Here is a 14,645-nt window from a genome sequence, read left to right as displayed (position 1 = left end):
TACAACAAGTATAGTAGGTCGAAGGGCGTCAAAGTTCAGTGGGTCTGCTCCCGATGGCATGAATCTTGTCGGGTCACCATCACGACCATCAATGGCGATATTGTTAAAATGCGAAATGAACATAACCATTAGTTATAGAAAATTAAAAATGAAATTAAATATTTGAATTGCGATCTCTATGGTTATTTTCTTTAATAATTCGCTTAGATGCCAAAAATAAACACATTTAATATATGTATGTATACCCCCGGACAGGTAAGCAATACCTGAGTATATCTTTCAAAGCTATAGAAAAATGGTATACCAAAGAAGTCTAATTGAGTTACTGATTCTAATCGGACACTCACAAGGTTCAGATGGGGCTCCGGTAGAAAGAGCAGGCCGAAGAAAACCTGGCTTGAGGACTGATTGAAAATATTCATGCCAATGGTCTGGAAACTTAAGGCGCCGCTGACCAAACAATGTGGAAAGGTAAATCTAGGAAAGTAGACCTTAGGCCTCGAAACACTATAGTGGAGAGAGAGAGAGATAGAGATAACCAAGAGATGGCGATTATTCTATTCTGCAATGAACCGGGAAGTTTACAGTCTTCTCCTTTCTGGCTATAGTCCCGGCTGCATCCTCAACATTATGGAGAGGAGCCCGCAGTAAGCCCATGACCATGGATCCTGCATTGGGTGAGTCAGGTTTATACGAAGCGACTCCCGTCTAAACCTTTGCACGGGAACAGCATCAGTTAGTATTCAATTACCATAATTTTACCATTCCTATCTTCTCTCTCTCTCTTTACTATATGCATTTCTCTTTACGATGTTTTCCCCACTATAAGACCATCGATTTACTATCAAATTAATTTACAACTCAAAAAAGAGTCATTGGTACTTTGGCCCGGGTGGGGTACCTCACATGTTTGACCATTGACGTTATATTGTTTCTACAAGTGTTACATTATAAAAATATTTATATTACAGAGGTTTACACCACGTCTCGCCGCGGGGGGCCGGTATTGGCCTTCGGTCAATACGAGTACGTGCTAAATACTAGACATAAGGGATCCAAAATCACTTGGTGTTGCCGTTCTAGAAAAACCTACGTCTGTCCAGGCAGTGTCACTACAATGGATGGGTCAGTCATCAAAATAAATGCGAGACATAATCACTCGACGAAAAAGTACTAGTTTTACAGACTAAAGAATAAAATGTACTAGATTAGTTGTAAACTTCTTTTGTTGAATTTTTTTTCGACGTCGGTATGTATTTTTTCTTTGAAAGTAAAATCTGTACATAGTTTTTATTGTGCGCAAACACTTAGGATTCTTTTTTGTACGTAATTACTTTAGAAGTATGAAGTCCGGCTTTAAAATAAAAAAAATACGTCGCGTTGTCCCTTACTATCTTTTTCATTCTCCAACTAAGTAACTTCTTCACTTTTTTTCGTGATAATAATACTTAATTAAAATACTTAACGAAATATTTATTTTTAATAGATAATTTATGCTATTTAAATTCAATATCTAATCTACCCTTAAAAAAATTTAATTCAATTATTAAATGTATTATAGTAACATGTAAATATAATAATATTATGCTCGGCTTTAGGTTTATCTTGTGCAATTTAATAAATGAATGTAATTTCTCTTTTTTTTTATAATCTTGTAAAGACTGATTTTTAATTGCTATAACTGTTCTGTTGAAAAATTTTTGTTACTAAATAAATGTTTACTGCATCCTCATTCATTTTATTTGATCTAAAGTGGTATACATTTGATCATACGGATAGGACAAATAAATTCTTACTCTTGACTCGTACCAATTTAGTGACGTAGATATGAGTAAGTAAATATAAGTATTTACGTCACTAAGTGTGTTATTTATTACCATCTTATTCATTTCAAAACTCTTTACAGTGTCATCAATTTTCATTCATGAAATATATAATGTTTATGAATTTATTATAATATAAAACTATATTAGTAAGTAGGTACCTAAATTATTTAAAAAAATCTGTTATTATTTAAGTGGAATTAATTTTTTTAACGTAATTGTAAGTCGATTTGCAATTAATTTCAGGACCAATGTTCCTCACAACTGCATCAGGGAAGCCCCTTCTCATGATAGAGGACTACAAGTTTCATTTGAAGAATGACTACGGAGCCAAGAAGAGTTTCTGCTGCGCGCAAGCTTGGAAAGGGTGCAGGGTCACTGTCCTCACTTTAAATGATCAAATTATAAAGATTAAAAATAGCCATAATCATTGAGAAAATATTCAAGATTACTATGTCACAGATAGAATTACAAAGATTATAAAACTATAAAAATAAATAATTTAAAATGTTGTTTTATTTATTGTTGTGAGGCTGTGGCTATATGTAGATGTATTTAAGGAACAATTAATTTCAGTATCCAAAACCGTATTAAGTTTTTTTTAATCATGCATGTAATCTCAATAATGTTGATTTTTGCTATTTAGGCGCTGAGTGCACTGAAATTTGCGTGAGATTTGTGGAACTTATCATAGAATTTTATTTCTTTTCCTTAATGACTGATAGTTTATTTTACAACATATAAATGCATAGTGGAATAAAATGTAGAATGTAGGTACAATGCCTTTATTACAAAAAATATTGAAAAAGTCCAGCGCATTCGTCGCTGTTTCGCTTTTATTAGAATAGAATTGATTAATTTTCATAATTGGACACAAGGTATCACTTATTCACGTCACAATTATTAAGTGAAAAGGGACAGCGATAGTTTTTCGCGCGATTAAAACGGCATCGCGCGTGACATGCTACGGGGGCAGATGATAACGAATAATTTATTTTTCAGTGATCATTCTGCCAAGCGGACACAGCGGCACCAAAGGTCTGATGATGATCAACAAATTTACGTATTCCGAGTGGAGTCCACGCACCTGGTACTGCTCCAAGAAGAGACGAGGTCGGTGTCCAGCAAAAGCCCGTATGGATAACGATGGAAACCTCATCTTTTTGAGTGAAAACCATAATCATCCCCCACCACTTTATCATGTAACTAAAGACGGCCAATATATTAAGATGTAAGAGAACAAATGAAAATATAAAAAGTCTAATAACGTCATCAAAAAATGGAATCAGTTATTTTCAATGAGTTTCTTTTTTTACAAATTATCTACTTTGTACTGGCGTTCTCTCTTTCCAGAAGATAGAAATAATAACACTAATTATTAAAAAAAATAAAAGTTAATATTTTTTTGAAATGTATTGTCGTTATGAATATTTTTTATCCTGATGAAAAGGCCTTTGGTTTGATTTAGTATTTGATTAATTTTTTTTTCTGGTCTGTTGATACCATTTATTTTTCCAACAAAAAAAAAAACAAAGTAAACTTATTTACTTTTATTTTGTTAGTAACCTGAGGAAATGGACTAATCTAGTATGATCCTTTTGCATTGAATTTCCTCAGATTATCCTAAAAAATGTCCTTTGTTTTACTCTCTTTCTGTATTTTATTAAAAAGTACGTACAAATAGTACAAATATATATTATAACGAAATATATTTTATTCGAATACTTATGTACTTTTAATCCTTGTTCTTTTGATTACAAATTTTTATTCAGCATTGTAGAAGTCTCGTGTGGTTCTAAACTCCATCTTTTTCCTATGGATGTCGTAAAAGGCGATTAAGGGATGGGCTTATAAACTTGGGATTCCTCATGGGCTAGCAACCTATCATAATTTAAATCTCAATTTCATCTTCAAACCATGCCACCCAGCTGAACGTTTGTAATCAGTCTTTGCGAGACTGTTGGCTCTGTCTACCCCGCAAGGGATAAAGACGTAATTATATGTATGTATGCATTATAGAAAAAATGACAACATTTCCTGCAATATTTTTGAAAAATCAAACAGCAAGCATATCTACTAATATTATTAAACATTTTCAGTTGAAATTGTCAAATTCATGAATGTTAAAGGAGAGCTCATGGTGATCAACGGATACACTTACTCCAAGTACAACCCGAGGTGCTGGTATTGTTCCAAAAGGAAGACCCTTTCTTGTACTGCAAGAGCCAGAGTGGACCCTTCGGGCTCATTGACCTATTTGGATGAAAGTCATAATCACGAACCGCCGCAGTATTATGTTACTAAAAAAGGGAAATATTTATATACTAGATAGGCTATTAATATTTCGAGACCTGTATAAGATTTGAAATAAAAACTGTGGATGGAGCCGACACTCTCGAAAAGACTGATAGGCCACGTTCAGCTGTTTGGCTTATTGATAGAATTGAGGTTCAAATAGTGACAGGTTGCTAGCCCATCTCCTAAAATAATCTCAGTTAATAAGCCTATTCCTATACCGCAAGGGATATAGACGTGACCATATGTATGTATGTATGTAAATAATTAAAAGTCTGAAGGACATAGTCTTCATCTTGGTAGAAACTATATTTGCCGTGGGATTTGCGGAAACCTGCATTTTTTTGTAGGTGACGCTGATTTCGCACGGGCGAAGCCGGGGTAAAATCTAGTACGATATAATCATTATCTATATACATACACATAGTCACGTCTTTATCCCTTGTGTGGTAAACAGAGCCAACAGTCTTGAAAAAACTGAAAGGCCTACGCCAATAAGCTTAATTAAGTTGTGAAAAACGGGATGTACTAGTTTCAGGGATATTTAAAATACAGTTAAAACGGTCATCCTATTTATTAGCAAAATTGTTACAAAAATCAAACCTAATACTTTCTTTTTTGGTTGTACGTTCCTTATGAAATAATAATATCGAAAACAATCATTTTATTGAGACTTTTTAGCAAGGGATGGACGATATAACGATTTTGTTTGTTATTTTTTAATTTTGCACTTTTTTTCTATTGAATTCATATTTGTTTTATTTTTTTTTTTGTCGTCTCTATAAAGCCAGCACAAATACGTTTTAAAATTTTCTTACTCCGTTTCTTAAGTAGGCAAATATCTATAAAAATTAATGTGTCTTAAATTGTAACAATATTTTAATTTTTCTTTTAGAATGTCAACTAGTAAAATCGGGGAACGGCAAAGAACTATTAATGCACAATCAGTACTCCTACAATCGGAGGCGGGCGACCAGTTTTAACAGACTGCGATGGTACTGCACTTGGTACCACCGAGGTTGTAAGGCTACCCTCGTCACCACCCAGGACTTGATAGCCGTGAGTTGCGGTGGAGGGCACGACCATCAGCCGCAGAAGTATATAGTTGGGGCGGGGGGAGTTTATCATAGAATATAACTATTTGTATTAGTGCCGGGAACCACTCGGCAAAACAAAAAAGAATAGGACGACTCCATCTCTTTCCAATGAATGTCGTTAAAGGCGACTAAGTAACATGCTTATAAACTTGGGATTATTTGTTTTAGGCGATGGGCTAGCAACCTGTCAAAATTAGAAATGTGCACGACAGTATATTGTTATGATGAATCATCATCATGAACCATCACAGATAAGGGGATCTGTTATTCTGAAAATCACAGGTGTATGTAGTATCTGATAGGAATTATATGGATCAGAGGATGAAACCATCGGCACAAAAGAGGAATGAAACGCCCTTGATTTTTTTTAAATTTACTTGTTACATTTTTTTTTTCATTAACGTAGGAAATCTGTTGAAAAATATCTAAAACAAAAACTCATATAAGATATTCTTTTGACCTTTTTGCGATTTAATTTCAAACAATTTACATGACTTATTAACAATTAATATAACTGCAAAATTACGTTCAATTTCTAATTATTGTGTTGTGTACATACAAAATATGCAGTTACTTCTATTTTTAATTGAGCATTATAACTAAACTATTTTGTGTAATGTACTATATTAAGTTTTTAATTGAATAAAAAAATACATACACTTTTATATTTAACGATCATGCATCCCTTTTTCTTTAAGAAAGTTAAATAGTACCTATATTTAATACTCTGAATTCAAAGGAAACTAAAATGATTTCTTATTACTTTTTTTTTATTACAGGTAAAATAATAGCACTAACAAGAGGGGCCGAGGGTTTATTATTCAATGACTACACGTACAGCAGGAAACAGGTCGGGAGGCATGGCACCTTCCATTGGTAAGAGTAACTTTTTTTTTACTTTATACCTTTCATTGGTAAGATTAGTTGATCGGTGATCATTATTTGCGACATATAAAGGATTTGTTACACTTACTGATTTGGTTTAAAAATGAGAACATTTTGTTTTTTTTTTCTAATAAGACAACATACATACAGTCACTTCTATGATATACCTTATTAAATTAGGGATTCTTCTTTTAGATGACGGGTTACATATATACATACAAACATATAATGATTTAAGTTTCAAATAGTGACAGGTTGCTAGCCCATCGCCTACAAGATGAATCCCAAGTTTATAAGCATATCCGATTGCCGCCATTTACGACATCCATGGGAAAGATAACGAGTGGTTCTATTCTAAATTGCCGGAAACCACACGACAATTACAAACAAGTTGTTTTAACATTTATCTTTTGTCGTCACAAGAGAGCTTCGCTCGTAAATCAGCCGATAATTACTTCTGATGGTCTTGCTATGCGTGCTTATTAACTTTTAAATTTACTGTTACAAGCAAAAATATAAATCATTTCTGTTGCAAATCTTTGTATGTATGGTTTAATATAGCCCTTCCCTTCTCAGGTACTGCAGCAAATACAACTTTGGGTGCAGAGCGAGCGTGACCACGACTAAGGCAAATATTGTTATCAGATTGTTTGGCAACCATGCGCACCTGCCCCCCACACCCACTCCCAGCTGCTCCTTCGACCCCAGCATGAGGGGAATCTGTGGGGGGATCCCGCTTCCGGCACCAGAACCTGGTTAGTTAACAGAACTGTTACATCATCACTGGAATACATGGAACAAACTCGTGGGAAATTCTGGAAATCCTGTCTACATAAGTCCACTCCTGCATGCTAAATTCAAATCTCTTGACTAGTTTCGGCGGTTAGTTGATTAGTCAGTCAGTCAATGATTTAATTTTCTATTGTTCTTCTGTCTATAAAGGGAAATATAGTAACTGTTCCCGATTTCATATAGCTGTTAGGGATCGCAACATTAAAATGACACATCTTTACCGGAAAGGTAGGCAGAGACCACATGCTTCCACTTGCAACAACTCTGTTATTTGCAAACAAATTTGAATGTTGAGTGTTTTTTTTATTTAAATGAAAAATGAAAGCAAGATAATAATAAATAATAGTAAATAAATAAATAAATATATGGTACGGGACAAATTACACTGATTGATTATATTTATATTACAAGATAACAATATAGTTAAGAATTTGATAACAAGTTAAAATTCTTTTTTACAGGGCAAATAATTACAAAAAACAATGGCAGTCAGCTTTTACTATTCCAAGGCCACACGTTCAACAGAAAACAGACGGCAAAGCATTCGACTTGGCGGTGGTACTGCACCAGATACCACACGGGGTGCAAGGCGGGAATCATCACCACGCACGAGTACTTGGTGATCGAGACGATCAACGAACATCACCACTCCAGGACTCAACCCAGAATGAGCAATATAGCTGGAGAATTTACTGAGACACGGTTCACGTCCAAAAACGTGACATCGTAGAATCTTGTATAAAACGGTTAATCTCACTGAACATTTATAGTTAGTAGATTAAGGTTGAAAATTGTTTGTAATAAAAACTATTTAATCGGCAATTCGACATTCTATGTGGAATAATTTGGAAACAAGTTATGCTGAAAAAAATTGTTTATTTGTTTTTAAATAATAAATACATATATTGGTAATGTATAAAAACATTATCACTCACAAAATTGTATTGTTTTTAAATTAAGAAATATCTGCTCAACAATTTTTTATGTGTTAATCTACGAAAAACACTCGGTTAAGCAATCAAATATACATATGATGAACTGGAAATATACGACCAGCTAAATTGCTAACCGTTTCTTTTATACCAAACTAAATTGCGTTGTTGGTCTTTTAATACTTCACTCAGAATAGTTAATTAGATTTTTTTAACTTTACAGATTTAGTTTTCGAAACAACAGTTCGAGGGAAGATTATACTCAGAATTAATAATTATAAATACTGGAAGCACTATACTAACCATCTGAAGACAAGATGGCGATGTGTAGAGAAGAACAAGGGTTGTAACTCAGCCATCTTCACTATCAACAATGTCATTTCTAGAAGTAGTGGTTATCATAACCATTAATATTTTTGTTTTTACTCGGGTAACGGAATGATAAGTGCTTTTTTTTTAAATATTGTTTATAGCCCACATTGCATTCTTTTGATTAAATTTATTACATGCAATCATTTATCTTATAATTATGTAAAAGAATTTTACATTGCATTATAATAGGGCTTGGGAAAACTTTTCAAAGAGTTTAAGCTGCTTGACTTCGGAACTGCTGGGGGAATTCGGGTCTTTAAACTTCAGAAAACGGTAAAAATGGGAATCAGGTTAGCGGACTAGAAAACAGACGGCAAAGCATTCGACTTGGCGGTGGTACTGCACCAGATACCACACGGGGTGCAAGGCGGGAATCATCACCACGCACGAGTACTTGGTGATCGAGACGATCAACGAACATCACCACTCCAGGACTCAACCCAGAATGAGCAATATAGCTGGAGAATTTACTGAGACACGGTTCACGTCCAAAAACGTGACATCGTAGAATCTTGTATAAAACGGTTAATCTCACTGAACATTTATAGTTAGTAGATTAAGGTTGAAAATTGTTTGTTTTAAAAACTATGCATCGTATGGCGTCTGGCTCCCGAGCAATTTAATCGGCAATTCGACAGTCTATGTGGAATAATTTGAAACAAGTTATGCTGAAAAAAATTGTTAATTTGTTTTTAAATTATATTGGTAATGTATAAAAACATTATCACTCACAAAATTGTATTTATTTTGAAATTAAGAAATATCTGCTCAACAATTTTTTATATGTTAATCTACGAAAATCACTCGGTTAAGAAATCAAATATATGATGAACTGGAAATATACGACCAGCTAAATTGGTAACCATTTTTTTTTTATTCCAAACTAAATTTCGTTGTTGGACTTTTAATACTTCACTAAGAATAGTTAATTAGATTTTTTAACTTTACAGATTTAGTTTTCGAAACAACAGCTCGAGGGAAGATTATACTCAGAATTAATAATTACAAATACTGGAAGGACTACAGTAACCATCTGAAGACGAGATGGCGATGTGTAGAGAAGAACAAGGGTTGTAACTCAGCCATCTTCACGATCAACAATGTCATTTCTAGAAGCAGTGGTTATCATAACCATTAATATTTTTGTTTTTACTCGGGTAACGGAATGATAAGTGCTTTTTTTTTAAATATTGTTTATAGCCCACATTGCATTCTTTTGATTAAATTTATTACATGCAATCATTTATCTTATAATTATGTAAAAGAATTTTACATTACATTAAAATAGGGCTTGGGAAAACTTTTCAAAGAGTTTAAGCTGCTTGACTTCGGAACTGCTGGGGGAATTCGGGTCTTTAAACTTCAGAAAACGGTAAAAATGGGAATCAGGTTAGCGGACTAGAAAACAGACGGCAAAGCATTCTACTTGGCGGTGGTACTGCACCAGATACCACACGGGGTGCAAGGCGGGAATCATCACCACGCACGAGTACTTGGTGATCGAGACGATCAACGAACATCACCACTCCAGGACTCAACCCAGAATGAGCAATATAGCTGGAGAATTTACTGAGACACGGTTCACGTCCAAAAACGTGACATCGTAGAATCTTGTATAAAACGGTTAATCTCACTGAACATTTATAGTTAGTAGATTAAGGTTGAAAATTGTTTGTATTAAAAACTATGCATCGTATGGCGTCTGGCTCCCGAGCAATTTAATCGGCAATTCGACAGTCTATGTGGAATAATTTGAAACAAGTTATGCTGAAAAAATTTGTTTATTTGTTTTTAAATAATAAATACATATATTGGTAATGTATAAAAACATTATCACTCACAAAATTGTATTGTGTTTAAATTAAGAAATATCTGCTCAACAATTTTTTATGTGTTAATCTACGAAAAACACTCGGTTAAGCAATCAAATATACATATGATGAACTGGAAATATACGACCAGCTAAATTGCTAACCGTTTTTTTTATACCAAACTAAATTGCGTTGTTGGTCTTTTAATACTTCACTAAGAATAGTTAATTAGATTTTTTTAACTTTACAGATTTAGTTTTCGAAACAACAGCTCGAGGGAAGATTATACTCAGAATTAATAATTACAAATACTGGAAGCACTACAGTAACCATCTGAAGACGAGATGGCGATGTGTAGAGAAGAACAAGGGTTGTAACTCAGCCATCTTCACGATCAACAATGTCATTTCTAGAAGCAGTGGTTATCATAACCATTAATATTTATGTTTTTTAAACTGGTAACGGAATGATAAGTGCTTTTTTTTTAAATATTGTTTATAGCCCACTATGCATTCTTTTGATTAAATTTATTACATTGAATCTTTTATCTTATAATTATGTAAAAGAATTTTACATTACATTATAATAGGGCTTGGGAAAACTTTTCAAAGAGTTTAAGCTGCTTGACTTCGGAACTGCTGGGGGAATTCGGGTCTTTAAACTTCAGAAAACGTAAAAATGGGAATCAGGTTAGCGCATTTATACGTGGTGTTGCGTTTTTGTCACTGAGTGATAAACTGACTAAGAGACAACGCAAGTAAATCCCAATTCGGTGGAACTATGGATTTGAAATCTGCCTTGTCTGTAGTGTACAATGAGATGTCGCCTTAATTCCTTAGTCTCAGGGTTCACAAAGAGAGGATTTCCCGAAATTCTCACAAAAACGGAAATAAACTAGTTCTGTGGTTTTAACATTAATAATTACTCCATTAATAAACTAGCTAGTACTTGTGACTTTGTACTTCTTGAAATTAGACGGGGCATGATGTAGACCAAATGTATTTAAACATGCCTTATCTTTCATTTATATTTATTTGATTTGCCACCAGTTGTTACAACAATGAACAAAAATCATCACCGTAAAAACTAATTGCACAACCATTTACTGATAAATACCACATGCACATTATATTAAAATATTTGAGAATTTGGGTTGTATTTTCTTCATGTATTTCTGTATTTCATCCCCTATCATTGTATCCATTGCTCCTCTCCAAAGCGGTGAGGTTTCGGTGTCTACCACCACCTGGATGATTTAAATGTCATATCCTTATCTGTCTTCCTCGTAAACGCAGTTCATTAGGACTTTGCTTTTTTTTTCAGTTACGTTCGTACGGAAAGTGAACGGCAAAGAGATTGCTATTTTTAAAGGCTACACTTTCTACTGTAACGATTATTGCAAACGCACCAATGGGTGGAAATGCAGCAATGGCTCCTGCAGGGCGCGCCTGACCACCACGAAGGACCAAGTACTTGTAAGAGTCAGCTGTGACCACAACCATCCTCGACCTGATTTTGTCATTCGTAATGGCGTTTTCTTTAAGATTTAACATCTTTTTATTATCTATCTTCCGAATATTGTCAAAATTTTGAATTATTTTAATTTAAACAGAAATAACAATGTTAAGTCACTTTTAGACAGATGTGTAATGATTTTTAATATTATTATCGTCTAAGTAAAAAATGGATTTAGTATTATTTGGTCTCAGATGATCTATTCACGTACTTCGATAAGGCATGTTAAGTATCATTCATTTTCTTTATTCTTGTGGTTAAACAAAATAAGCCTTATGCGTAGGAGTTCCACGGGAATCCAATTGACATACCTAATTTGCTAAGTAAACTTTGTCTTCTTTTTCTCTCTATCCTTGTATCTGCTCTTAATTTTGTCCGTCAATTCAAATATCTCCTTGACTTGTTATATCATAGAGTTGATTATTTATTAATCAATTTCTTTTTGTCGTTTGTCTCATCTCATCTGGGTGACGAACGCCAAAAAATTTTTTTTATTACGTGACAACTGAATATGGCGTTCTGTAACTTCAGAAAGTTGGGTTCTGGTAAATGGTTAACGTACTGTCGCCCAAGAGATTTCTGATTTTTTCTTTTTTAGGTGATTGTAACAATGTTTATCAAAATAAATTAAATAAAAAGTAAAAAATCACCCTTAAAATTGTTAAAATATGAATCGACGAAACTACATGACCATTACCGATATTCATTTCAATATTAACGCTGTATTGCAAGATTTTAATGCCTTAATTACTATTTTATGATAATGATTAAGATGATGTTAATCAAAAAGGAATAAATTATTTTTTATTTACAATAAGTAAGTTTTAAAAGATTATTTGTCAACGCATGTTTCTGAGAAAGAGATTTTAAACCACAAAGAAAGGTCTCCACTTAGTACCAATTTTATGAGTACTTTATTCTCAAAGCATAATCTAATTGAAGCACATTATTCCGTCATACTTTAGTGGTGAGCCAAAAATATATTTTAGGAAGAACCCTACATTTTTCGCGCATAAATTAATGTATTAAATGTGTTTTTAGTGACGTTACTTCGCAAGAGCAACGGTAAAGTGATAGCAATTATGGACGGCTTTACTTACTATTGTGACGGCCGTAGTAAGACCACGAACATTTGGCTGTGTAGTGCGAGTTCCTGCAAGGCCAGATTCTCCACTACTAAGCAGCAACAGTTCTTGAGAGCCTTCTGCAGAGACCACAGACATCCTCCGCCTAAATTCACCGTTCACAATGGTTTCTACGTGAAGTTGTAAACAATTTACTAATAAACTAAGTCATAATTTAACTGCAGCGTTATTACGCCTGGTTTTTTTAACGTATAATTAATTGGTCAATCGGGCTCCTCGGGCTCTAAAGAGGTGAGTACGCAAACGAGCCTTACAACCACTAAGGTCTGTAACTGACATGTGCCTACTGGAAGAAATTTCTCTAGAAATAAATAGTGCCCCTGTACTGAATTTCTCTTTATTTTAAGTTTTATTCTTATTTTCCTTGATGTACATTTATATATAATAAGGTATATTTATAGCTTGTCAGAAATACCTATGTTTTGGGGTCCGCTTATCGACAATTTTATTATATTATTTATAGGTTAATTAAATGTCACACAATTTACAGCTAATGCCACTAACTAGCCAAGAGTATTAAATATAATTTATAGTAACAATAATTTGAAATATTTTTTTTTATACAATTGAACGGGCCGAGGGTCTTTTAGGTCTAGTCTAAATAAAAACAATTTCGGCTGTTCAAGATGCGTCTTGTCGTCGTCTCATCTTAAATAATATATATATATATAAGTCTGTCAGTCGGTTTTGGTCATCTAAATTGTCAAGTCAAAGAGTGTTTGTCCATGTAGGCTGAACGGCCGCTACAACAATAATGTTTTTGCATTCTACTATTTATGTGTGCGTATCGGTTTATTTAACAACCAACTATTCTTTTTCAGTGAATTTCGCTTTGAACAGCGCTGGCAAAACTGTGGCAATACTGGACGGTTTTACTTTCAACTGTGACTCTCGTCAACAGAAGACCATCAGATGGCAGTGCACCAGGAGGACGACCTGCAAAGCCAGCTTCATCACCACCAGCTGTGAACGGAAAGAAATCCTGCGCAGCTACACAGTACACACTCATCCGCCGCCATCTTTCTCTGTCATAAAAGGAATGATATTCAGATTCCGAAATTGAATTGAAGCCACCTTGGATAATACCAGTTGAATTTATGTTTATAATTGTCTAAACGTTTTATATTATACTAGATTATACCTACTTTTAATGTCAAGAACTAGGTTTTTAACAAGTATAATGGCTATTATTTAAGCTAAGTTATAGAGGTTGTACGGGAGACACTATCTTTACCTGTACATTGCTTTGATTCACCGATTTCAAAAAAGGATGATCGCGACCAATTCTCAAAACTCTCAATTCTACTGTACTTTTGTATATTTGTTGCGGTATATTATTATTAGTATTTCTAATCCGATTTCAATAATTCTTTTTATAAGTATTCATTATGTATTTTATATTCACTCTATCATCCTTTTATTTTTTGACTACATGATTCTGAATTATTCAAGCCTTGGGAATTCTCGAAAAATGTAAGTAGGACCATCGCACCTACACTTTGATAAAGAACTGAGTATATACAAATTAATTTATAATTAAATATAAGTTATTCCGAAATAAATAAAACATTGGAATATACACAATAGCCGTATCATTTCCAACACCAAAAAATACTATTTATAGTAAGAAATACTGTTTTGGTATTTTTACCGCCAATGCAATCTACCAAGAATTGACTCATATTTATGTGATATTATGATTGCATTGGCGGACATCGGGTCCAGAAATTGTTTGTTTGTTTCTTTGTAAACTATTTATTGCACGTAAAAATATAACTAATTACAAAATAGTCATTGAATTTAGAAGAATATGTACAATGGCGGTCTTATCCCAATTGGGATTTCTTCCAGTCAACCAAAATATGAAGGGAAATTCATAATCAAAAAAGCAGCGCACATAAAAAGCATTTAGGATGCGTTATAATTGATTTAGGTGAAGTAAGGTACAAAACCACTAATAGCCTAGGTACGAGGTATT

At 33.7% G+C, this 14,645-nt stretch overlaps 1 protein-coding gene and 1 long non-coding RNA gene across 2 annotated transcripts; both read left to right on the top strand.

Annotated features, from left to right (window-relative positions):
- Positions 1 to 3,927: 3,927 nt before the first annotated feature.
- Positions 3,928 to 7,715, top strand: LOC106130144 (uncharacterized). The gene is made up of 5 exons (XR_009657051.1): positions 3,928 to 4,001; positions 5,014 to 5,177; positions 5,995 to 6,091; positions 6,677 to 6,855; positions 7,354 to 7,715. It is a non-coding gene; the product is annotated as an uncharacterized LOC106130144 (long non-coding RNA).
- Positions 7,716 to 11,334: 3,619 nt separating this feature from the next.
- LOC132902208 (uncharacterized) lies at positions 11,335 to 14,259 on the top strand. Its single transcript, XM_060946345.1, has 3 exons — positions 11,335 to 11,482; positions 12,564 to 12,789; positions 13,489 to 14,259. The coding sequence occupies exons 1-3, from the start codon at positions 11,428 to 11,430 to the stop codon at positions 13,553 to 13,555; spliced, it is 348 nt and encodes a 115-aa protein (XP_060802328.1). The 5' UTR covers positions 11,335 to 11,427; the 3' UTR covers positions 13,556 to 14,259.
- Positions 14,260 to 14,645: the final 386 nt, after the last annotated feature.

This window comes from Amyelois transitella, chromosome 10, assembly GCF_032362555.1.
Source record: "Amyelois transitella isolate CPQ chromosome 10, ilAmyTran1.1, whole genome shotgun sequence".
Taxonomy (NCBI): Eukaryota; Metazoa; Arthropoda; class Insecta; order Lepidoptera; family Pyralidae; genus Amyelois; species Amyelois transitella.
This window is presented reverse-complemented; position numbering and strand designations above follow the sequence as displayed.

Excerpts from the sequence above, each read along its gene's own strand:
- LOC132902208 (XM_060946345.1), top strand. The coding sequence starts at position 11,428 with ATGCAGCAATGGCTCCTGCAGGGCGCGCCTGACCACCACGAAGGACCA. Across the intron at positions 11,483-12,563 it reads CCACGAAGGACCAAGTACTT|TGACGTTACTTCGCAAGAGC; the intron begins GTAAGAGTCAGC and ends ATGTGTTTTTAG. Across the intron at positions 12,790-13,488 it reads AATGGTTTCTACGTGAAGTT|TGAATTTCGCTTTGAACAGC; the intron begins GTAAACAATTTA and ends ATTCTTTTTCAG.